The sequence below is a fragment of the Nyctibius grandis genome, chromosome 4, assembly GCF_013368605.1.
Source record: "Nyctibius grandis isolate bNycGra1 chromosome 4, bNycGra1.pri, whole genome shotgun sequence".
In the NCBI taxonomy this organism is placed as follows: Eukaryota; Metazoa; Chordata; class Aves; order Nyctibiiformes; family Nyctibiidae; genus Nyctibius; species Nyctibius grandis.
In genome coordinates, this window is record NC_090661.1 from 98918251 (window position 1) to 98944538 (window position 26288).

The 26288-nt window shown below is 39.6% G+C and overlaps 1 protein-coding gene and 1 long non-coding RNA gene across 4 annotated transcripts in view; one reads left to right on the forward strand and one right to left on the reverse strand.

Annotated features, from left to right (window-relative positions):
- The window catches only part of LOC137662368 (uncharacterized), a 48423-nt gene extending 41353 nt beyond the window's left edge, over window positions 1-7070 (reverse strand). For all 3 annotated transcript variants that reach the window (XR_011047994.1, XR_011047995.1, XR_011047993.1), the window contains exons 1-2: window positions 6974-7070; window positions 6193-6435 (exon numbers count right to left, since the gene is read on the reverse strand). This is a non-coding gene — a long non-coding RNA (uncharacterized lncRNA). The remainder of the gene's footprint in view (window positions 1-6192; window positions 6436-6973) is intronic.
- Window positions 7071-7308: 238 nt separating this feature from the next.
- INPP5F (inositol polyphosphate-5-phosphatase F) overlaps window positions 7309-26288 on the forward strand; it is a 46579-nt gene continuing 27599 nt past the window's right edge. Inside the window, exons 1-2 of the mRNA XM_068398431.1 lie at window positions 7309-7461; window positions 22359-22439. Of these exons, the coding sequence (XP_068254532.1) occupies window positions 7365-7461; window positions 22359-22439 (178 nt within the window). The 5' untranslated portion in view covers window positions 7309-7364. The remainder of the gene's footprint in view (window positions 7462-22358; window positions 22440-26288) is intronic.

Genomic DNA, 26288 nt, shown 5'->3' on the forward strand with positions numbered 1-26288 from the left:
TTGAGCAGTACTGTTGCTGAATGTCACAGCATGTCAAACCTTACTCTGAAAAGTTCCCTCTGGAACATCTTCTGGGGTAAGGAAAGGAGAATTTGACCCCAAATTAATTTATTGCATAGACTTTTGCTGAAAGTATGCAAGTATATATGCTATTTCGAAAGCATGTTAGTCACAACATAGAAAATTAAGTCAACTAAAGTGCCAGGATATAAATATTTTGTATTAGAAATGCAATAATTGAATGGCATATTAAAGTATGTTTTCCATCACAACTTGGTAATGCTTAAATCCTGGAGTGCTGAGACCACTGACTTCCAGGCTGATCAATAATGTCTCATCTTACGTTCCACCCATTAAACATCTTTTTCTGTTATTGTTCCTTGTCTTTTGCAATGGTTCGAATCTCTGGAATGTGAATAGATGTTATGCTCTGGCTTTGTACAGTACCTAGCACAGTGGGGGTCCTTATCCATAACTAGAGTTCCCGGGCAAAACAGTAACGTAAACAATGCATAATAATTAATAAATATTGTATAAAATAATAAGTGCCATGAGAAAGGGCAGCAAGAGGATAGTGATTTAAAAAAAGACCCAGGAAGGGTTATACTTTTCTTGCATTTATTTCCATCATTCAACAGACAAGAGATTTTTGCACCGAATAACTAATGCATTTCTTTTTCATAGCCAAAAACAGGGTGAAAAGTGACAAAAAGAAATGTATAACACTTCAGTACTTGGCCACTATTGTTATTCTTCAGGCGTTATTTGATGCTCAGCCTCAACAATATTCACAGCACATAAAGTTATGTTATGACAGAAACGGGATACATATACTTTTCTATTTTACTATCAAATTGCCTCAATACTAAGAAACTGAGTAGTCATATTCATAAATAGAGACAGAAAATACGATAAAACTCGAGGAAAAACCTAAATTCAGTGAACCCTAATAATATTACAAAGATAACTGGATGTTTTTTTTTTCTATAATATTAAAATAGAAAAAAAATCAGGGAAAATAAAGAAACTTCCAAGAAAGCTACTTATAAAATTGATTCAAATTGGCTAAATGGTATCAGATAAAAATAGACTTTAATAAAATTTTTTTCTGCGAGACATATTAAATTCCAGTGATTATAAAATTTTACTTTTCTTCCTTTCTAAAAGCAAAAGTCTTGCTTTTTTTGAAATGTGAACTATTTTGCTCTTAAAAAAACAACATAAAAGTAAAGAAAGTAAGCTCTTCCAAAGTCTAGTGAAACCACTTAACTTGCTCAGACTGTTTTTATATCTTATTTTGCTGAACATATCTTCAATGAGTTGCTAATGGATTTCCATCCCATTTTTAATTAAATTTATTCTGCTCTACTCCCAAGACGGAGTTGAATACTGTTTTGTGACTCTAACTAGCAAGAGTTATCTTTGAATCATTTAGTTATCTTTGAAACATTTCCACAGAAGCCCAAATTGTGACCTTGTGCCACCCTAACAAAGACACATATGGTTGTGAGGAAGCCTGTTTTAGAAACGCCTACACTGAAACGTTCTTTGATCAAACATAAGTCTAGAAAGGAAAGTCTCTTGTAAGGCAAATGTGCGAAAGCCTGCACTTGGGAAACATGAGTCTGTTGTGTAGATTGCCTGGATGCTTTCTGGCAAATGGGATTAACGCTCAATCAGCCCTTAATCAATGAAAAGACTGAAATGGGGCTGTGGAGCAAAAATACCATGTACTTGGTGAAGGACTTTCTGTGTCTGAACTGGTCTACTCTGTACACTTACAACAACAGCATGCCTAGGCGATTAGATGAGGAAAAGCAAACAGAATCCATTTTAAATTCGCTGTGAATTTTATTACAATGGCCATGAAGACCCTGTCATTTGCCTTGAAGAAATTACAAATTAAATGTGGCCTTGGTATACTATAAGTTGTATTTTAATGGATGAAGGCAGACCAACAACACAGTAAGGAATCTTTTCATGTGTGATTGCACTAGCTTGGTAGTCTGCGAAGTGAAATTTGTAATTGTAGAACAAAAGAATTGCAGGCAGTCAAAATATTCTCATTTATTTTTGCAAATGGTCTCATCGATTTGATCTTTACATTAAGTGCAACAGAGGGAAATCAATACATTACCCATAAGCCATACAGTATATTGCAGATGTTAACCATATACACATTGCTTTGAAGGGAAAACGTTATTGTTTTCCTATGTGCCCAGTGAAGCTCAGTGAAGTCAATGGAAATATTCCCATTGGCAAGTAAGAGGTTTTCATGGGGAAGGAGGAAATACCAGAGTCCCTCTTACTTTAGAGAGAACAACTACAGTTGCCATTATTCCAGTGGAAAGAAACCTAAAAATAAATTCAGGCAAAAATTCTTATGCTGAACTGCTTTTCCTGCTTTTGAGAAAGTTTTCGTTTTCTTGCCAAAAGATAATATTCATGCTAGTGGTTTGTATTTTTCTGTTATAAAACACCACAGATAAGTATTTTCCAGATATTGAAATACTGAAAGTACATTTACAGGTACTTCAGAAATGTTCTGGTTGCAACTCTTGGCTGTCACAAATATCTCTCTTTATCTGCTATAAAGGGAGCATATGGAAAGCGTAAGTGGGTAGGGACTACCAAGGAGGAATACAGATGCATGGTCTGGGCACACGGGGATGAAAATAGGAAGGACAAAGTGCAGTTAGATTAAAAACTGGAAAGGATTAATGAAAGGCAACAAGAAAGGTTTCTGTAGTTACTCTGGCATCAAAAAGATGACCAAAGAAAATGTAAGCGCACTGCTGGGTGGGGTAGGCAACCTTATGATGAAGGACATAGAAAAGGCTGAGGCCTTTTTGCCTCAGATTTTACTGGAGGATCTGCTTTCAGGCCTCCCATGCCTTTCTGTCTAATAGCAAAGTTGAGGTACTGAAGTCCTACCAGTGGCAGAGGAAGACTGAGTTAAGGACTACTTAAGCTGACATACAAAAAGTCCATGGGATGCATCCAGCAGTGCTGAGCGAGCTGGCTGATGTCACTGCAAGACTGCTTTTTATCATCTTTATCATAGCACTTGACAATCCTGTTAACAAATAGACTGAATGCACCTTGAATAAATAATAAGGCAGCAAAAATTATTGCCACTCATGGTCAGATAGCTAAATAAGGGATGGCTCAACCTGCCAATCAAAAGCAAAGCAGCAAATGTCCATACTATAAAATTTCCACCAACTGCACCTATGAACTGGTATCTCTAGTAGCAAAAGAGGAATGAGCTGACTATATCGATATCATGCAGGCAAAGAAGATTTTTCTTATGTTTGTCTGGAAGCTACCAGAAGCATGAAAGCCAAACAAACAAAAAAATGTTCCAAGACATCTTAATTACAGACATTTAGAAATAAAGATGCTCACACTCTCTACAGTGTCATTTCCAAAACTGGTATCATTCATCCCAGGAAGAGTTGTGTATTTGTCCAATCTATCCAGCCAATTGTACTTCCAAGTATGAACTGCTGCTAAATTATATGACTTCCTGTTAATCAACATTTAAACTTGAAATCAAGCTGTGGGCAATCAGGTAATACCAAGAGTGCATGACTAATTGTCAGCCTACGCATTTCCTCACCATTACTTATTGACAATGAATTGCAAAAATGCAAAATTCATTTTCCAATTTGCTTTCCTGTGCTAACTAAAGCTGACAGGCTCATAAAGACACTGCCCAGCTGTGAATCTATGGAAAACACACTGAAGGTACACAGAAAACTACCCAAGGGGGAAAAAACCCTGATCAAAGGGTAAACAAGGGCAAAACTATGTCCTTGAAATCCCTGCAATGAGCTCTGAATTATTTTAATGGCAACCCTCTGCATTGCACTACAACACTGAACCATTTGGGAAATGCATGCAGAATAGAGATGATATTGCAAATGGCAGTGATAAATATTCAGCAAATGATAGTGTAGACTGACCAGAAATAGAGGAAAGAGATGGGAGCAAAAATAAAGGGTTATGTTTTGACCCATTGAGATGCTCAGGTCCTAGTCTTAAAGTAGAGAAGTTCTGAAGCACATGCTCATGTTAAAAGATGTTAATGTCTGATCAAACATATTTAATTTATACATTGAAAGTCATGCATACACTTAAATGCTTTTCTACTCTGGATGTTCAGTACACTCCGAAATCAAGCTCTTGCCTGGGTCTTGAATGTTAACATTTAATAAGGAGATTTCTCATTTCTTAATGTCCTTTAGTCACATGCTTTGTAGCATAACTAATATATATGAGTAATACACTAATGGAGAAACATTATATGAGAGAGAAACCAATCTTTTCAAAAAATGATTTGAAAGTAGTGCTGTTCAATTGTAGGTAGTTTAATAACTGGTAAATCTTTTTATTTGCGAGTTGAGGAGGCTAACCTCCCCAGTAGTCCATCCCTCTCTGTCAGCAGAGGCTTCAGTGCCCCCAGCTGGAGTGTGTCCAAAGGAACTCTTGATTTGACATGACAAAGGGAAGCAGAAACCTCTGGCAGGGGAGGGAAATTCCTAAAAAGGATCTGCCACTGACAGAACAGACTCATTCTGGAAATCTCTGCCCTCAGCTGCTAGTTCCCATGCCCCAGCTGGAGATTCCCACTCTCCTGTGGTGTGACAAAGGCCACGTCAACTGTTCATGGAGCCACTCTAACTGAGTGGGTGGAATCCATAGCAGAGGGCAGGACATCTTTCTTACTGTCATTTTCATATTGATTATCATTTGTTCTTGTAAGACAATATTAATCATCTTAGTTAAAAGTCTTTACGGGTTTCTCAGATAATTAATTCAATGTATATGTAAAAGTCAAATGCTTACATTTACATAATGAAATTAAGGAATGGTACCACTGAATAAGTTTATTTGCACTGTCCAGAAAACGACAACAAAACTTATCAGGCAGGCAGGTGCATACAACTGTCAGATAGAAGAGAGTCTTCTACCTAATGAGAGTTAACTTCTCAAATATCTGCCTCACCTCCCATCTTAGCAAGTCTCGGCCTCAAATAATCCTCAAATTTATTTTTTCCTTAAGGCTTCACACATTTCTTTGTGAAAAGGGGAATGCTGCAGCTACTGCCACTAAGATGCCTGCTGCTCGGGACTCATTATCTGACTAAACTACGGTCCCTCTGCCCTGCTCATAGTGCAAGGCAGGGAAGAGAGAGAGGAGAAGAGGGAAATAATCTCTTTTAGGTGTCAATTGCCAGCTTCCTTGCTGGCAATTGACAGAGAGTGACTTCTCTCCAGAAGCTGCAGCAAGGATTTTGCTGAGTTGAGTATTTGAAAAACCTGAGGGTCTTGCTGCTTCTCACCCTTCCCTTTCAGCAGCTAAAACTGAAAGACACAGCCTTCTTTGCACACCAGGAGCTTTCAGTCAGAGACACAAAAACGTGTCATTGTAATCACAGCTCTGCTGTCCATTCACCCTACCTGAAATTTCACAATGCCTTCTCTACTTGGGCTAGGCTTCATTTTATGGCACCATATATGTATTTCATTTACAAGTGAGAAGACAGTACGACGTTGTTCTGCTAGGAAACAAGCTGTGGACCAATCCATCCCTGTACTGCATTTTTGTGTATGCTTGATACGCCTTTGAAAATATGTGACATTGTGCTTATGGGAAAACCAATTAGTAATTCAAAAGAAATATATTTATTAAAATGCTGAGAAGCCATTTAAACCCTTCTGCCCAGTACCTGCAGGAGTGATCTGAATTACAATGCCAATAGCATTGACTGCTACATACATACAAGAATTAGGCAGGACAGTGCTACATTGGAAGCTGTAGGGCATTCACAAAGCACAGCATTTTCAAAACCAGGATCTGTAGCCAAGAAAGAATAGTGCGTCCTTTTGCATACCTGCCCTGGGGAAAATGTTAAAAGATACTAGTGTCTATTATCAAAACGAATAGAGTTCAGTTCCATTCATATCGTTCCTGTATTATCTAAGTGTACTTAAAATAAAAAAGCAACATCAGAGGTCAGACCTTATATTTGAAAGAAAAATTTTAAACTGCATTCAAAATAATATAAAGCCTGTCTACAGACTTTAAAAAAAATTGTTTGTTCTTTTAAGAAAGAAGTGTAGATTGCAATAAATAAAAAGATGAGAAAATTGTTTTTCCAGTACTATGTAGAACTACTTACTTACATGCACCATTAATTTTCAAGATATACTGAAGATGTTCTTTCAACAAACCAAGCTGCTCCCAAATGGCTTTATGCACGATGGGATGCTTTTTGTCTATGTCCATTTCTACTTCAGTTTTACAGGGAGTGGGACTTCAGCTTCTGTAAACAAACAAAAGCTCTAGAAACCTGTGGACAGGCAGCTGGTAAGGCTGGGAAGGGTCTGTTGCAGTGACGAGTTTGCTGGTACATTTTCCAGTGTTGCCTGGAGAGGAGAGAGAGGGTGTAACTACCCTTGTATCAGGAGGTGCTCCTTTCTGTATAAATATTTAAAGTCATAATGAGCCCTGTGCTATGGTGTTGAGATGTCCTTTCACCACTAGCCGATACACTGTATCAGCTCCCGCCTGTTTCCACTAATTATTAAAGTTGCTCCCTCTTGGGAAAAGCTTGGGGGATACAGGCTTGGTTGTTATCACTCCGGCTGTGGCGGCTGGCTACAGCCTCCGGCGGCTCTGCGGCTTGTGCTGCTGAAGGCTTCCAGGCCCTCCGGGGGCCCGGCGCCCCTCCAGGCACCACAAGAGCCGGGGCCACCCGGGAGCCAGGCCGGGCCGCCCTCGCCGCCGGCGGGAGCGCGCCGAGGCCGGGCAGCGCCGGCGCTGAGGGGAGGGCGCGCGCCCCTCCCTCAGACCCAGCCGCCCCCGGCCCCGGGGGTGATCGCCGCTTATCGCCGCCGCGGAGGGCAAAGCCCGCCGGCCCTCCCCGCCGCGGTGCCTCAGCCCGGTCCCCTCCCCGCTCCTCACTGTCTCTGCGGGTCCCGGGCTGCCTCCCTCCCCGGCGAGGGGGCTGAGGGGAACCGGGCTCCGAGGACCGCCGGGCACGGGCGGGCGGGAGCGGCAGCCCCGCCCCTCGCGCTGCGCGAGCCCCGCCCAGCGCCGCGCTGCACCTTTAAGCGCGCGGCGAGGCGCTGGCGAGTAGCGTCACGTGGGGCGGCGGGGCCGGAACCCGCGCTCGTGCCCGGCCGGCTGAGGAAGCGCCCGTTGCCGGAGCGGCGGCGCCGGCACCCGCCTTCGGCTCGGGAGCGCGCCGCGTCCGCGCCCTCCCCTTTCCGCCCCGCGTGCGGCTGCGGAGCGGCGGGAGCGCCCCGCTCGCCCGCCCGCCCTCACTCGCGGTCGGCGGCGGCGGCGTGTGAGGATGGAGCTGTTCCAAGCCAAGGACCACTACATCCTGCAGAGCGGGGAGCGGGCGCTGTGGTGCAGCCGGAGGGACGGCAGCCTGCAGCTGAGAGCCGGTGAGCCCCCGCCGCGGCGGCGGGGCCGGGGCCGGGGCGCGCCTCCCTGCCCGTTTCCTGTGTGGGGAAGGGCGAGCCGGGACCCACCCGCCCGGGTGCCTGCGCCGGGGGGCGGCGGCTGACAATGGCCGCGGGGAGAGGGTCGCTGACGGGAAGGGCGGTCGCGGAGCTGCCGTGCGAGGGCTGCCGGAGGGGGCCACCCGAAAGCCGCCGGGGGAGCCCGGTCGCGGTGCCGAGCCCCGGGTGAGGGCGGGGGGCGGTGAGGCTTGTACGCCAGGATCCCCCCGGAGGTGCCGCGGGTGGGTCCTGCGGGGCTCAGCCCTGCGCGGGCGGGGGGCGGCCGCCTCGCCCCATCGCCCCGGCTCTCTGAGGGCGAGCCGCGGCGCAGGCGGCCACGCGTGTCCTGGCACCGGTGACCCAGCGAGAAACGTACCTTCTGCGGGCCGAGACATTGTTCTTCTTGCACGATGTGTTTGTTTCTCTGAAAAATAACGTCGGGCTGCCCCTGCCAGCTCCCCGTGCGTAACCTGAATAGTTTATAATGTTGAAATGCATCCGGTCACCCTTACGGGAGCATCATTAAATCAGACGGGCCATCTTTGTTGGTGTCAGCCTCATACAAGTGATGATTGCAAGTGTTTCTGATGAGTGGTGGTTGCATCTTTGAACAGTGTATTCTGTGGTCTCCTCTTCTAGGAGAGACTGCACAGGTGTCTACACTTGTAAATTGCTCTCAGATTTTTTTCAGTCACTATAGGCAGTGTAAGTGACAATTACGGGGGGGACATGTGTGTTAATATCAGGCTGCAGAGAAGGTAGTGCGAACAAAAATTGTGGATAAAGTGAGTTTTGTTAACGGGAATTTTGAAACAATGGTAATTGTAGTGTCCTGTCTGGGAGGTTAGTCAGTAAAGGTGACTGTAAAATGAAATACCATCCTTAGAAGTTAGCTTGCTTTGAGTAATATGTGTAGCTTAGATGTAAAGGACCATAGTGTACCTGCTTATAAGTTAAAAATACTCTAAATAGTTGGATATTTCACCAAACGTGTGGCAGGTTGCACAGATGCTACTTAGAGTTTTCTAAAATTGGGGTCCATATTATGCCAAAAAAAGCAGTTACGCATGCATGTGACCAGGTTGGCTATCTGAGCACAGTACGCCTCATGAGCTGCTTGAAAATGCTGGAACAACTTTATACATAAACATAAAATGCCATTGTTATCTGTGTTTATCCAAAGAACTTTTTCATACTGGTCTTTCTTGTGTTATGTTTTCGTACTTGAGTCATGCTAATGCTTTTATTTTGTCCGTGCAATTTGTTTGCATCTCTTAGGTAAAATTACAGTCTGTCTCAAGTTAATGTGACTTATTCTTCTCCAGCAGCTTCCCTTATGGTTGAAAGTCCAGTAATACTTTGATTTATAAATCACCTTACAAAATACTTGATGTTAAGCTAGCAAACAATACTGCTAGTCAATGAAATACATGTTTTTACGGGAAAAAAAGCCCCCTCAGTTTTAGATTTGCTATAGTTACAATATCTCTGTAGGCGTAAAAGCTCTTATTTGACCCAGAGTAATAAAAGCACAAACTAGAGAACTGTAGTTCTAAGAGATTGTTGTTTGAAAGCTTTGATTTTAAAATCATTAAAAATCACTTGTTTTCATGCAGCCATTGCTGTGATTTTTTTTTTTTTAATTGAAGTCCAGTAACTTCATGGAGGCTTTGCCAGTACCTGGCAGTTTGTCTGCATGCTGCTCAGCAGGATTTTGTCCTTAGCCTACCTTTAAATTTTCAGCCAGTATATATGTGATGCCTATTGTGTGAGACCTACAGGTTGATGGAAGGTAATATGATATTGAGGTCTCTTAGTCTGCTTGAAACTCTTTGATTGTTAGTCATGCTTTCCCGTTTCAATGCGTTTGTAGTTTTGTTTTTCCAGTCCAGTCTGTGGATCATCTCATTGAAAGTGGGCTCTAGGGTTGTGAAATAAAATACCTCAGTATGTTGAAAGTAGACTGAAGAAAGAAACAGTTCTCTCACAAGAAGTATTTCTTGGATCAATAACTCTTGCTTGTATTAAGACAAAGCTGGATATCCTCAAGTTTACAATTTTATTACATTTGACCATTTATAATCAAGGCCCCTGACCGGAAAAGAGTAAATGGATTACGGTCTGATGAGTCACTGCCATATTGAAAAACAACAAAGCTGTAACTTGTATTCATTGACTTGTTTAATAGTCCGTCGAAAGGCTATGATCTAGCTGTGTGTCTCTCCTTGGTTTTGGAGGCCTTGGTTTTATTCTGTCCCACAGAAGCTGCTCTGAATTAATCTTTATACATTCATGGATTGAAATAGATAATACTGGTAAACCTTGCAAAGTATTGCTTTATATGGTAGGTCTGAATCTAAAGAGCTGGCACTAAGCTTTATAATAATCTCCTCCCTCAACTATAAAGGCTTGTTCAGAAATTTTCTAATCTTGAAAGCTGTATTTTTGACCTCTTTGAATCATGAACAGCTTGCATTAAAAAAGGCAAAAAAACTTGGTAAATATTTGCTATAATCCAAGTCTGAGGTTGGCCCTAGTTTGAAGGATGTCTGCCTGTGTTTACAAGATGTTTCTGGTGTTTTTTTTTCTCTGCAGTGAAAGCATTAATGAGTCACCTGCAGAAAATCCATGAATCACTTTGGCATCATAGACTGTCAGGAATTTAGCTGTCTACAGTGTACTTTTTTCAGTGTAGTGAAAAAAATCATGTGTTGTTCAATCATGCTTTAAATACCTTACATCAGGTCTTGATTGGGATTTCACTCTTGGTTTGCTCTGCTTATGCTCTGCTTGGCTGCTTCTGACTGGTAGTTCTACACAGATTACAAACATTGTTTTATTGATGTTGCTGGTATAAATTATGTATTTATATATGCATGTGTATACACATATAGAAAAGAGCAAAAGTATTGAAGACACTGAATTCTCACCATTTTCTTATCAGCAGAAAAAGGAACGAGGCTATTTTATGGGGTGAAGACTTCTGTTATCATTGTATTGGCCTTGGTAATACTCTGGGCAGTAATGCCAGACTAAATAAGATTGGGAATAGTTGCTACTAAAACTATTACTAGTAGTAATGCTGATTCCCACCACCCTGGGGAAAAAAATACCTATGAGGTATTTTGAGTGATACACAGATTATAATTATTCTAATACAACTTTGGGGACTTCATGCTCAGACTCCATCTCCTCTGCCTGTAAGAGTAAGGTGGTGTTAAGATGTATCTTAACCCTGGTGCTGTAACTAGAGGCAAATGAGCATTTGTTTGTTTTAAACACTTGGGGAAATTAGTGTTACAGTACTGATTTTCATCTGTTGAAAATGGTTGTGAAAAATGGTTTTTTTTTGTAAAAAAAAAAAAAAAAAAAAATTTAATGAAAGACATGTTACCAAACAGTATTCTCAAGAGTATCAGGGGACAGATTTCAGGTTAGGTTTCTTAGTCTGATAGTGTGAAATCTTCTCTGAATCACAGATCATAAGGCCATCTAATATTCTAGCTACGTGTGCTTGCCTTACTCCTCAAAGATGTTACAGGAGTCATGTAGAAATTACTTGTCAGAATTCCTGAGCTGCTGTTCATGATTGTAGACTGGAGGAGAAGAGTAGTTCCTTTGTTTGAAGTCTAATGCCTGTAAGTGCTCAAATGAAGGCCTTGATCTAATGAATGGTGTAAGGAGCAATGCCACTGGTACCAATAGATGTATCAGCAGGTTTAAGGCTACAGAGTAGTCCTAAGCATAGCTCTGAGGGATGGTGGCCCGAGTGTTGACTCATGCTACTGAATTAAGTATTTCATACAAAACTGACTTCCAGAATTTCAGTAGTATGTCTTGGAAACTGCCTATCTGTTCTGGAATATGGATTCCAGAGGAGGTAGCTGTAGTTTTAGAAAAATTCTCTCCATATTTCAAGTTACTGCATAAGGAACCTCCAGGTGGTTTTTGACACTTTTTTAGCTGCAGTGGTTACTGAGCTGTTTCTCACCCTTGCCTGCTCATTCTGTTCCCTCTATTCCATACCCTTTCTTAGTCGTCAGCACAACATACTTGTGGCGTATGTGTCAAACCAGATGTCAGAACTGATCTGTATTAGCTGCAACCCAGCAAGAATGTGTGCTTAAAAAATCTTGAGCAGTTAGTTCCCTGATGCAGCTCGCTCCTTCTTGCAAAAGGGAACAGAGAGGACTAGGGGAGGGGCGTGGGCTGCTGTATATCCTTCATCTGATTGAATATTACATGCATTAGTCAATTTTGTAGCTTCTGGTGGTGAGGCAAGATCTTCAAATGTATTTACCAGAGATAAATTATTTTCTACTTTCATTAAATAAGATCTACTTTGTAATTCCATCCATGATTCTTCTTGTGGAGCATAATAAACCTAAAACTGAGATGTAAATGGGTTGATAGTATGCTACATCCTAATCTGGTGAGAATTAAATAAATCTTGAGGTTGAGATGTTTCTTGTTTAGTTTCCTGTTGAGTCTTAGTAGCAGATGACAGGTTGAATATAACAAGAGCATTCCTGTCTCTTTTCTTCCCCTTTTCCTTATATGAAGAGGTCTGGAAATGCCAAACTTGTCCCAACTCAGATGCACAGGTATCTTGGAATTCCTGCTCACACTGAAATGACTTTAGGTTTTAAATAAATACATGAAAAACCTCTTAAGCTTGATATGCTGTTGCTTTCCCTTTTTTTTTTTGTGATCTGAAAGTTTTTTGCTTTGTGAAGAAAAAAAGTTTTGTTCTTTTTTTTCCCCTGAGTTAAAATGAATCTGTAGTTCAGGTGTTTTTTTGTGGCTTGTATTTTGCTAGCAGAGGTTAGACCCATCTTTGATCTCATGGGTTAGTATTAACTAAATAGCGAATAGGAAATTGCAGACTAACTGCAACTAAAAATTTAGAACAGAAGGCACTGACAGGTAGCAGCCTTTCAATTAAGAAGGGTCTGTATCTGTATCAAAGGCTTGTGGTTTTTCAATCTGTGAATACAGTTGTTCTTACTAGGTTCCTTCACAGTTTAAGTGTGGCTGATATTTCAGCTGTATGGAAACATTTCAGTGTAAGGAAACATTAAAACTGTGTGGCTTAAGTTTTAAACTGACTGAATGTATTTATTCGACCATTTATTTGATATGCCGCTTACATTCTTTCAAAACAACTGTTGTAGATGGGAATGTGATTTTTTTTTTAATGGTCTTTAATTGATACTATTAAGCATACACGAGAGACCTTATGTTGCTGAAGTTATGCTCCAAAAAGAATGGTTAATGCTGTAGCTTCTTAAGCTGAGAGGTTTTTTAAGACGCTTCCTGAAGATTTTGGGTGACTTCAGGAAGCGACTTGGTGGGCAGTGGGGCATTTGCTGGTAATGAAAGAGTGAGACTGACAAGAAAACACTTTCTCCTCCTTGTCTTCCAAACTGCTGTGCTGCATGGCAGCTGCCACAGGAGCCCTGCGATGTCAAGGGACTCTGCAATAATTTCACTAAATACTTCCCTCGAACTGAGGCTTCTCAGATGGTGGTTTAGAATGTTTTTAGAAGCAAATTCTTCAGTGCAATATCAAACAGGTCTCAAATATAGCTTAAATATTGACTGTGTGTTTCAGAAACTCATTCTGTTAGGGTTGTGTATTGGGACTCAGGGCCCAGAGTTTGGCAGACTACTGTTTTTTCCCTCAAATGTGTCAAAGGTTTGAGACTACTGACAAAAGCTTTTTCCAGTGTTTAGAAGTTTCATGATTCATGTTTAATGTTACAAAGCACATGAATTTTTAATATACATGGAAGTTTCTAGAGAATAAGATACAAATTTGGTAACTCAAAATTTGCTTCTCATTAAGTGTTAAACTTGCTATAAACTTGTGATTTTAAAAAAGTAGTTCTATTAGTTGAATGTTCTGGATTTGTTACAAAAAATGCATATGGTTATTCTAATTAAGAAATTTGTATGTGCAACGAAATCTGTATTCCTTGAAAACCCACTATCCTGCTATGGTAATTTAACAGCATCTAGGATGACTTAACTCTTGTCTTTACTTAAACAACAAACTTTTCCCAATTTATTTTCAGTTGTTATTTAGCCATATCATTTACTCTTGCAAGTATAATTTGCAAAAATCTTGACTGGGAAATAACACTTGTTGTAAGCAGAGTCCACTAAGGAGGGGTGGGCACTATGGGTATGTGCAGGTTTTTCTTCTCCCTCCATCTGTTTAAACTTTTTGTGAAGTGCTCTTAATTCCTCTTTGTGGAGTTAACACTTCCAGCTGATGGTCATCAGTTCTATCAGCTGATCATGTTCTAATTATATCCTTATTTGTTAAAATCATTGCATTTTTCATGTCTTCATAGGAAAGAAAGTTATAGGAACATGGTATCAAGAAGAGAAGAAATTGTTTGACAAACTTCTAGAGGAGGAATTTGGAAATAGTGCAAAAACATTTTTTACTGAAAACTCTGCTTTAATAAATAGGAGTATTAATACTCAACGATCAGTTTCATATTCTTCCAAACACCTCTCATTCCTCCCCCAATAAATCTGGAAGAGAATTTTTTTTTTCCTTGAAAAGCTGAGCTGAAATGAATGGGATTCCACTTGAACGCTTAGGTTCTTCCTTTTAAGGAAGAAATCTTAGTTGAGTAGAAACCCTGAAACAGTGTTCATTGTATCTTTGAAAAACTGAAAACAAGACATTTGCACATACTTCAAGCTCGAAAACTTATGCTGTGTTTTGAGTAATGCAGTAAGTCTTTATCTCTGATAACAGGATAGGGGATAGTAGGTAAGATCATACTGAGATGCTGAAGTAAATCACATGAGGTGCCAGCATTGTGCAAAACAGAATTCTGAGCCAAATTTAGAAGTGTATGACCTTGCCCAAGAGGTAGTTGCAAACTATAAATGGCAGATGTGCTGGTCTGTCATTCATTGTTAACTTTCAGTTTGTTCTCTCCTTGTCTGTTTCTCAGTTCAGGAAAAACAACAACTTTCCCACATATGGCTGATGCTTAAGTTTTTCCCTATACTGAAATGTCTTCCAGTAGTGTTTAAATGATACATTGCCTGTTGTCATTTGATTAAATAGTCAATTTGTCCCCAACAGCTAAAAAGAAAAAAAAGGATCGGGGGGCAGGCTATGTGGTGTGTGAAATCCTTTACTTTCTGTTTCTGGAACACATGTGCCAAGTTTTTGAGTATCACTCCCTTATTTAGCATTTGAAATGGTTGTTCCCAATCCATAATTCTTTTTCTGCTTTGAGTTTGATTAATTGGGCAGTCTGAGAGGAAAGTTAATTATGGAGTGAGAAGAAAAGGTGACAGGGAAAACCTTAACCTTGCTTAGGCTTGGCTCACCACAGCTATACCAGTATTTCTTTCATGGCTCTTAAGCAGCATTAACATAAGCCAGTTCAGTGATAAATAAAACAAACTATTTTTCATAATCGTGACATCCTTCTGCTCAATTAATGTTTATATTTAAATATTTTGAGGGTGGGATAGCTTTCTTGCCTTTTGAGTATAGCTGTAACTGTTGAGCAAACTTCTTAAAATGGCATATCTTCAGAATGAGTGAACACAGTGTTTAAACTGTCAGTTTTGTAAGTAGGTTTGAATAAAATCTTTCTCCTGCCGTTCTTATAGTTTCCCTCTTACAAAGTAAATAGGATTTAAAAAAAACCCACAAACAACTTCAGCTTTGAAATACCAGCTGAAAATGGGAATGTGTGTTGGCCTGTAATAATATTTAGTACAGCATTGTTCCTTTTGGAAGGATAGAAGATATTATTTCCTTACCTGTATCACTTCTGAGAAAGTATGTGTTTACTAGCAGAGTTCATCAGTGTAGAAGAATAAAGGGAAATTCTGAAGTAAAAAACCAACCCCACTGAGTGTCAGTGGCTTAGCGCCTATTCGCATTTTGAGAGTCACTGCTGGTCACTTACGTGAATGGTATTTACAGGTTTGTGGAAGGGGTGAGGAGGTGATTCTAATGTCAGGTGGTTGCAATGCATCTAACAGCTTGTTGCACACAGTTAGCCACCTACAGCAGTGGTCTCTAAAGTGGGGTGCACACACCTCGGGGGTGCACAAGGCAATCCATTGGGGTGTGGGAAGAAAGTATTTTGTACCATTAATGAAGATAAAATAAATGCTATTAAAATTATTTTATTTATTTTGTCAATTTAAAACTTCTATGTTTGTATGTTTTATAATGAATGTAATATTAGTAGAGCAGAACATGTGTATAATTTATAAATAGATATACATATATTTGGGGTGCATGCTAAAGTATTTTTAACTGATGTGGTACCTGATCAAAAAAAGTTTGGAGACCACTGATCTACAGGGTCAAATTCTGTTTGGAGGGAAGATGTTTTACCCAATAACAACAACTGGTACAGGAGTTCCTTGTGCAATTACTTGTAATACTGGATACTCTCCAGACAACTGAACACTTTCTGTATGTTTTTAAGTTTCCTGAGCAATGCCTGGTGACTCGGGGGATTTTTTTAACTGCAACAGAATACAAAGAAGTGTTCTTTATCAAAGTAAGAAGTAAGGATTCATTTTTGTTATGTGCTTTCTTTGGGACGTGCATCCTGCTTTTGCAGCAATAATACAAACTTGTATTGTATACTCCCCTCCCCACTGCTTTAAATTTGTCACAGTACAACCTGAATTGTACGTGAACTCTTCCTGTTCATCTAGCCTGACTCTGAGATACTGAAGGAAATTGTTCCATTTCACTATTTCATTTTACTAAACACACGTGGGTGGATGTGCACTTTGTAGTGTGCTGTGCTTCTACAGTTGAGACAGACACTCTGAATTACTGTTTGGAAAACATGCTTCTCATCACTGGGACTGGAGGACAAGCAGGCTTTCTAGCAAGGCTGTAAGGTGTAGCAGCAATGAGAAGACTAACTGTGATTTTTCCAAAATCCTACTTGTGTAGCCTAGCTGCAGCCTTCTTAAGGTGGGTGTGTGGGGGGGTGCAGATTGGGGAGTAGTGGTAATTTCATTTCTCTCTTATAAAGCAAAGCATTTAAATTCTAAGTGATTGAGGACTCTCGGGATTACAGACAGCGCAAGTTGTATAAATGACAAATTAAAGATAATTAAAATAGGTGATTAGCTGAAGGAATAACTTGTTTAAAGTCTGGAGAATATGCAAGTAAATAAAGTTAACACTTCATGACAATTAAGAGCTTCTACTTGTAATGCTAAATGTCTTAATACTCCTCCATATTTCTGCAATTATAGTAGCTTAAATATAAGTTTAGAAATTTGTGCTGAAAGGAAAACTTAATTAGCCTAAGTTTGTTTGCGTAAGTGGTACTTTATTTCCTACAAGAGAAAGAAGTTCAAGTTTATACTCTTAAGTCTTCCCAGTTAACATGTAATCTCTTAATCCTCACTAATATTTCAGAACAGTATTCAAAGATGAACTGGAACTTGGAAGCAGACTTCCCTTTGAAAAGCCACAAGAGGTCATAAGGGTCAAATAGTGCTAATAATAGTCTTGTAGTTGTCTTTGATCTAAAGCAGATACAATTCAAAGAAAAAAATATATTTAAAAATGGTATTGAGGTTTTTTTGCTAAAAGTTAACACTTCAGGTATCAAATGTTACATTAGCAGAGCTGAAAGATTTACTTTGTCTATTTACAGTGAGTTACTCAGCTTTTATTTTTTATATACAAATGTCTGTTGCTTGTGTTGAATGGTGAGAATGACTGTGAGAATTGCTACTCTGTCAGCGTATGGAAAGAATTTTTGAGAAATAGCATGCATTTATGTCTGTGTTTATACACTTAGATATAAACTGAGCTTGAAGTTCAGTGATGTTTTGTATGTCTTTATACAGAGTACATTGACAGGAAAAACTTTCTAGACGAGGTCCATTCCTGAAAGCCAACAAAGTTTGAGGCAGATAAGTGGAGTGTATTCCCTGAACTACAGCAAGATTGGAAGACAGAGTTATAGCTATTTGATGGATTGAACCAGGCAGCAGCTCAGTAGTAAGAGCTGGATTCAAGTGATTACAAATGGAGTCTTTTTTCTTCCTGCCTTCTCCCCAAAGGAAGCTGACAGCCCGCCACCTTAAACTCTTCAGACTTGCCTAGAGTCATTCAGTGATCAGCAAGTGGCTTATCCCAAAGCAGCAGCTTTGTTTTCTTATCAGAATTTGTGCCTGACCTTGGATCAACTCTGCTGGTGGTAGACTGGAGAAAGAGCTAGAAAGAAGTTTTGGCTTTTGATGCTCTTCCAGGTTGCTTTTGTATCACTTTTTTTCAGGGTTACATTTGTGTAAACACAAAGAATTAAAGAAACTTTATCTGGCATTGCACGGCTCTGCATCGCTGCTGGTAACCTCTGAGGGGTGGTGGTGGTGGAAGTAATCACATCAAAGCTGGTTTTGTTCCGAATTTGTGACGGAAGTTCTGTTGTGACTACAATGCTGATACAATCACTGTGAATGGTAAATGTATCCTCAGTGATCGCTAATCTCTGACAGAAATCAGCAAAAGGAGTCAATGCTTATTTCGATAGCTTGAATCTAGTTAGCAGGATAAGGGAAAGAATGAGCAATTTTGTACTTAGGGATGAAAACTTGGTAAGCAAGTACATACTTCAGAGTATTAAGGGCATGGGTTAAGGCCTATCAAACCCTGGCAGTTGTCTCAAAACATACTGAGGACAGCAGAGAACTCCCCAAGTCAGGGAAGATCTGTGAGGCTCAGCTCGCTGCTCGTAGTGACTCTTTCTGTACACAGCTTCCTGCTTTCTGCTTTGAAGGACAATGACTATTTTGACAGTGCTCATTATTACCAGCACAATACTGCAAGAAGTCTGTTTCAACAACATTGTGTTGCAGTTTCAGGTTGATAAGTCTTTATTCCTGAATGTCTGAGTTTCAAGAGATCACTAGATGACTAGTATGACATCTGTAAGAAGATCAGTTTGTGTGGGGAAACAAGAGTAACTGTTTTGATAAATTGTATTTCACATTACATCTCAAAGCATTCAGGCTGGTTTGGGTGTAGAGGAAAGTCCAGTGTTTCTTTTGATAGAGCCTTGTGGTAGTTAATTCTTGTTGATAAGGCATTTATTTTTTTTAAAAAAATATTAAAACTTGCCATGTGTTGTTTCAGCACTCAGCAGTCAGAAGTGTGGCGACATGTCTCATGTATGCTATCTGAAAACTTTTAACTGAGGATTTTCAGTTCTGTTTTGTATGGTTACTTTCCCCCTTGGCTTTAAAAAGATGTAAATACCTTCTGTAACATGTATTACTGTCTACTAACTTGTGCTGCCTCTTAAATTCTGCTGTGTTTTACAGTTAGACTAATCTCCTACAGGCTTGCAGTTAACTTTCTTGGATCTCTGTACATTTAAAATTGTTATATAAGCAAAGATTAAGTGGTTATAATTTTCCAAGATACAAGATGGTGGCTGAAGATAGCTGCTGCCAGAATTGCCAGACAGACTAAATGACTGCAAGCGAACAGTCTTGAACAATTTTACAGTAGTAGACAAAAGTTGGACACAGCTTCTTCCAAAACAGAGTAAATAGGACTGCACTCAATGTGGAAGACTCTATTCTTTGGGGGTAGGTGGGGGAACCATAGTTAAGCCTTTTAATTTGGTTTATCAATCTTACATTTCCAGAGTGTACTCTTCAAGAGCAAGAGGTTCATATCAGTATTTACTATAGTGATATTTATTCAGTGATTGGGTGTTGGCTCTGAGATATGGCTGTGGTGCAGGAAATTGAGCTATAACCAGTAACGAGGTTCTAATCAGAAGGTCAGAACCAGATGTGTTTTACTTAGTTAAAACAGCTTGCCTCCTTCTATGCTCTCACACATACTTTCCTATAGAAAGTTCTCTAGAAATAGTGTAAGAAAAAAATCTTATGATACTGTCACCAAAGAGTCAGTGTGATTGCACAATTGATATTTTTTCACAGCATACAGCATTTCTCCTGTAAGACTTCTTCACATCTAGGTTTTTTTGGACACTGAAAACACCATGTTAATTTCCTTAAATATTGCTAAATGTGTTGTTTGTTTTCCTATGCCCTGCCTTCCCCATGGAAAATTTTCTTGAAACAGTCAGCCTTCTCTGTTAGTAGCTTGATAATCACACTTATCTCAAGAGCCAGTGCTGCTCAGCTGGTGGATCCATATTTGCTGTCTTTAAAGTCTTAGCATAATGTGCATTTAACTCCAAATGCTTTCTCTAATTTTCCAAAGCTTGTCTGTACTGTAAGTGAACATAGGAGTCAGAGTTTAGAGCCAGTTCTCATTGTGCTTCTGTACTACTGGAGAGAAGTATTCTTCTAGAAGTCGTGGACATTGTATATGATTATGTCTAGGGCTATGTATGTCTGAGTAACCCACAAAACTAATAGAACAGCTACATAAGACCAACTTGTCCTACAGTACCTGATACCAGTTTCCTTATGTCCTTTTACAGGCAAGTCTAAACTATTGTTTCTTTATATCTGTAATTAAAACAAAATCTTGTTTTGTCATTTTTTGTTTATTTCTTGTAAGCTACTAGAAGAAAACATCGCTTACTATCCAGAGCTTTCCTACTAATATCTCTTGTCATAGCAGGAAATCAGTAGTTTAAAAAGACTTAGATGGTATTCTAGATGACTAGGTTTGTAGTAGCTATGGTAAACCTTCAGTGGTTTGATTCTTTAAATTCCTCCTGTGCCTAGCTTTTTTGGCTGCTTGATGTATCTAGCTGGTTTCTAGCTCTCACAATGGAGTATGAATGTGGAAGTCAATTGCAAAGATAGCAAAAAGTAGATGAAGTCTGAGACAATACAGTTCTGGAAAATTCCTGGGGTGAAGACAAGATTCTGGGATTGTGTGGGTGAACTGGGAAAGAAGCTGGAAGATTTGGGAGTAAGGAAAGCTGCCTGTGTTCCTCTTTCCTGTAAACTTAATAGTGCAGATTTTCCACGCAGCATATAGATGCTCTTGCATGTTGTTTGGACTGAAACTCTGAGTTCAGGCTGTACTAGAACTTGTTTTGTACAAGCACAAGTTTTGGTGTACAGATACAAGATGAGTTTAGGTACTTCAACAAGGTTTGAGGGTAAATCAAACTGTTCACGCTGTCAGAGCCACTGTCACTTATTTCCTGGTGCTCATTTATCTTTATCAGTCTCCTTAAGAACTTCATTTAATTATGGCATGATCCATACTAGGCTCTGTACAGACCAAGTATCCGTCTGTAGCGCTCTTACAGTGAAACAGGAAGAACCAGGAGTTTCTCTGCAGATATAGTCCATTAAATGGTACAGCCTGGTTATACTCCTTGCTTGTAGCTCTGTACTGCCTCCTGCAAACATTAAATTCTGCTACCATGTGCTCGCAGTTCTTGCTTGTCTGCCTACAAGCACATGGGATATATCCCATTTAAATGAGTTCAGTTTACATCTGACTTAAACTATTTCTATTGTATTTCATGTAAATGCTTGTAATTAATGATGAAATTAGCTGAGTCCGGTTTACTATTTAGTGTTATGCTGAAAGCTAGGAATAAATGTGCATTCTTGGAATAACAAGGTCTCAATTACAAATGTTTCAAGGAGGATACAGTGTTTGAAAATAAGTATGTAAAAAGTATCAGACTATCAGTTGTCACCCACAGATCTCAAACTTCCAGGAAGAAACTAAGGTCTTGTAAGTAAAGTGTGGGTGGGTGGATGATTTGTACTCTTCTGTGTCTTAGGATATTGTGTGAGTTTCTTTCAAATGTTCATCTGCTTACACCTGGAGCTAAGATAAATTTAATTTGTCTGGGTGTTAAAACTGGAGAAACTCATCCACCCTGGAACAAGTGAGTTATGGTAGATAATAGCAAGCTTCTCCTTCTTGGTAGAGAAAAACCTTCCCTTCTCTTTTGCCTTTGTGAGTTTCTTCTCTCCTACACAGATTGCTTTTAAGGATTTGTTTTCAGTTAAAAGATTTGACTTATGAAATTTGTTCTTTCTCACAGTCTTGAACTCTTGAACAGGTACTACACCACTGTTAGAAACTCTTACTTAGCATCAACAGTGTGTGTCTGTGTGACCACAGGATACTCTCTGTGTTTATACTGTCTTACTGACTTGCATCAAGTGATGGCTTGAATGCATGTTGAGAGGAGTACCCTTCACAGATTAGAAAATTGATAGTGTTGCCTTCCTGCTTTCTCTTCTACTTCCTATGTGGTTCACTGGAATTTCTTTAACAGTAGGAGAACTAGAAACCTAAAATTTAACTTTGTGTTCTTTGGCATTCCATGGAGCTGTTGAGTGTTTTAACAAAAGAGGAAGAAAGAGAGAGTGTGTGTGTGTGCATGGATATAGAAAGAGGATGTGAAACTAACAGTAATTGGAGAGGTATGGGAGAGAGCTGAGGCTGAGAGTTAACATCTGCTAGCTTTCTGAAGCTGTGTTATTAACTTAATGACCTCTGTTCACTTTCACTATAGCCATGTAAAACTTCAGTTAATTTACAAATTCTAATGGGTATTAGAGGTATTAAACCTCTATTAAACTGAATTGCCATAGCCCAAAACAATTATGTATTTTTCCTGAAATATCTGGGAAATATCTAGGGTAGGGCTTTAAATTGGAAACTTAGTAGTTTGGTCATAGCTACTTGGTAACAAGAAAATATTGAACAGCATATGTATCTTATTGCAGGAATCATGGTGTATTTCACACTCTCTAAGGTGGGCAAAGTGGAGAGAATGACCATCACTGGATTAATTGTCCTGTTGAGTTTGCTTTAAACAACCAGCAGCTTTGTTCTTTTTTTGCAGCCACTGATCTTCTTTTGGCTTGGAATCCCATTTGTCTGGGCCTGGTAGAGGGAGTCATTGGTAAAGTTCAGCTTCATACAGGTATGTAGTTGGTTGTGTGTGTGTTTTGTGTTTGCCTTTTTTTTACTGGTATGCACTTTGTTTTAAAGTCAGTGATAACTACAAATAATACTGTGTAGCTCAAATGGAATTATGTACTGTTCTTTGCAGTGGAGAAGCACTCCCCAACTATATGAACTTGTCAAAGTGGGTATTATAGCTGCAGATGCAAATTCTCTCTAGTTTCCAGTGTATGTATTTTGGTTCATCAGTGTCTTGTAAAAAAGAACTGCATTCGCAAAAAGTAGAAATTTGTGTTTGAAGCTCTGTCTGAGGCTCCGTGTGAGATGCATAAAATTCTTGCACCTTTTTGAATAATCCTTTCAAGCAGTTTTTTGTTGTTCTCCTATGGTACAGTGCAAAAACTAATGATGGAAATTTTCACAAAAATAAGGCTTGAATTATGCTATATGAAAACATGAAGAGTAACTACTACCTTGGTAGATGACACTTTTTGAAAGTAAAAGGAACACTTAAATTTATTTGTAGTTAAATGTAAGGCAGCTATAAAATGGAAGCAGGTGTAGAATGCATTGTGTTTAATGTTAAGCCTGTCTAAACTAATTCTAGTAACTTTTTCCTGTAAAATAAGGTCAATGCTCTTTTAGCTTTAGTCAACTGCAAATTCCTGTAGCCATAATAAATATTTATTTTGATATATACTAGCTTTGTCCAGAAAGATTCTTCTGCTGGTAGAGCTCTGGATATCTCTTTACTGACAGGTAGGAAAGCTAGCCATAAACTCTGCTTCACTTACTGTGTGCTATTCTTTTTGTGAATGCTTAGACCCTGCATTTAAAGTAGTGCCTGGCAATATGATCAATACAGGTAAAGTTTCAAGTGTGTTCCAGGATAGCAGGATGGATGAAGTGCTGAAATGGATCAGATGTTTGTGGTCTGTTGAAAAGAAACAGATTAGTCAAGATGGCAGTGGCATACTAGCAATAGGGGAGGAAGGAAGACAGGGACTGATACACCACTGCATGAGCATGTGACAGATTGTCTTTGTTTAGCCTGCACCTGGGGTTAAACAATAGCAGTTTTTCTCTCATCCAATGTCCCTTCCCCAAATGAGGAAGGGAATTGGGAAAAGAAGAGAGAGACTTGTAGGATGAAGTTAACTGGATTTAATGAAATGAAATCAATATAAATGACAACACAAAACAGACAAAAGTATACTTATCCACAGATCACTGGCAAGTTGCTTCAGGAATCACAATGAAGAGGGAGAAGGAAGGAGAGCAGGAAGAGCCCCACCTCTCCCCAGCAAGCCCTCTCTTTTATAGTGAGCTTGATGTCAATGATATAGAATACACCTGTGGTGTGGGCCAGCCTGGGTCAGCTGCCCTGGATCGAACTGCTAAGGGCCTTGATCACCATGGCTGGCCACAAACTGAAACCAAATCCCAATGAAACCTGGGCACAGATCTAGAAAATCCTTGGCTCCATAGTTACTGTAACTCCTAGGTCTTTTTTCTGAGAGTAATAGTTCAGGGCCTATCTCTCCATGAAGTTTATGATCATGTCCTATTTCCAGTTGAATGAGTTAATCTTTGAATTTCACTTGATATTTTTGTCTGTGCTCATTCTACAGATCTATTCAGCCATCCTTCTTCAAATCTCATGACATGAAGTGGTTCAGACTCTGCCATCTCACTTTCTCTTCTCATCCAGGTTGTGCTGTTCAGCATGTGCTGTTCATGATGAATGATGGCTAAACTCCAGTAATGACTTCTTTCTGCTGTGGGAAAATACTCAATGCTCAATGATTGGTTTTAGCATGTTTTTTTGTTTTTTTGTGTTTTTTTTTTTTTTAAAAACCAAGCTCTTAGGTACCCAAAGGCCTTCCCCCCTCTCTCTAGGGAGTGTAGTATGAAAGCCTTTGAAGCGGGAGACCTTGTCAAGTGTTTTCTGGAAGGCCTAGTAAGTTATGGCATCCAAATATCCTTGCCTGTGTGCTTATTGTGAGGCACTTTATCTGCTTATGAAAGCTGAGTTGCAACTTTCCCCAGCATGTGACACTTCAACAGGCGCCAGCTTGCTGTTTTCAAGTAAATTAAGATTATCAGATAATAAGCCTGATATCTGGTCTTCTTTCCATGTGTCCTGTAGAGCTACTGAATCAACTATGCTCATCCAGGCACTTCATTCAGTTGCTGCTTAGGCAAGCATTTTATTTCCTCTGCCTTGTTCAGGTGATACCATCACAAACTGTTCATAGACTATCCTTCTTGCTGTCAATATTCTGGTATTTAGTGATGCAACTGTCCGGTAAACAGACATTTACTTTCTATCTTTAAATGTCTAAAGAAAGATACAATCTCCAGCTATTTATCCTTGCTCTTCTGCTGAGAACTACTGCTCCCTTAAATCTGCTGACAGATGCTGAGTGTCCTCCATCAGGCTGCAGTCAAAATGAGAAGGCTGACTGAGATGTCTTACATAGGTCTCTTGAAACCCATTATTGTCAATGAACTCTCACTTGATCATATTCAAGTGTAGTTTTATGTGATCCTCTAGCTGAATCATCTAGCACTCTGTAACAGTAACCTGTCTTCATTAGTTATTCTTGTATCAATCTTTGTCACCTGGAAACTTTATCAGCAGAAGTTGTATAAATATTTAACATTACTGGACCATTATCTCCAGACTTAGTAACAGCACTGTGCTGTAGAAGCTGAGCAAAATGCTTTTCTCCCAGAGCTGATCTGGAACAGGAGGACTCATTGCTGTGATTTCTTCTTCCCTGCCCCTCAGACTATAAGGATCAGAAAACTTAATCTGAAGCCCCTTTGGCTAAGTAGAGTCCTGCATGGGCTTGTGCTGCTCAGAACCTTGTTATTAGCTATTGTTGGAAAAAAGTACTGGTGTGTTTTAAAAATGCTTAGCACATACTGACTAATAGGGGAAACTTTAAATACCTTTCTAAGTATTGAAAGTGCACTCTAAAGCTGTCACTAAGCTACATGCACTTTAATGTCTTGGGCATAGATCCTTATATGTTCTTGAAAGATTTGCTTAATGCAAGAATGCTGGAGTAGTCCTAAGATGACCTTGAAATGTCCCTGTAGTCAGTCTTGGGCTGTCCTTAATTTAGCATTGAAATACCCTTGCCAAATTGCTGTAACTAGGGATGGGATTTAGTTTATTCTTAATCTTGCTGGTTTTCTTGCTGGCCTAGTACAGGAGAATTTGTCGGAAAGCTTTTGTGGCAGGGAAGCAGTCTCGTAGAAACTAGCTAGCCAATATTACATGGTTTATTTTTTAATTCTTTAAAGAATTTTTGCTGTGAGAGGGTCAGTTGTACACTTGTCCACTCATATTGGAGATGAGTCTACTTAAAGTATCATTTGGTTCTTCCCTAATACTGAATTTTCTTAAACAAAACCTTAATTGAATATCAGAATGCAGGGATATGGTCTCTTACCTTTTTCTGGCCTGTCCCAAGATGAATTGTAAGAAAATGTGGAATAAAAATGGAAATAGAAGGAAAAGGATTTTAGGATATGTTTTGGAGATAAGTTACTGAAACAGAACATTGCACATTTTCTTGGTACAGATGCACAATTAAAATTGTGTCTGCATGACCTTCCCATATAGGGGCAAGCACATCTCTTGCATAAACACTGTCTTCTTTATAGAATATTAATTTTGTTGTGTGTTCCAGTTAGTGTGCATACATACAAATATAAGTGTAGCCACTCAATTTCCTTTCATCGAAATCCCAGTACAGAACTAGAAAGAAGTGGTTTTTTGTTAGAATAAAAAGTAGATACTGTAATCCACTAAAATGGTAATGGGAGCCTGAAATTGAATCACTTTTGGTCAGAG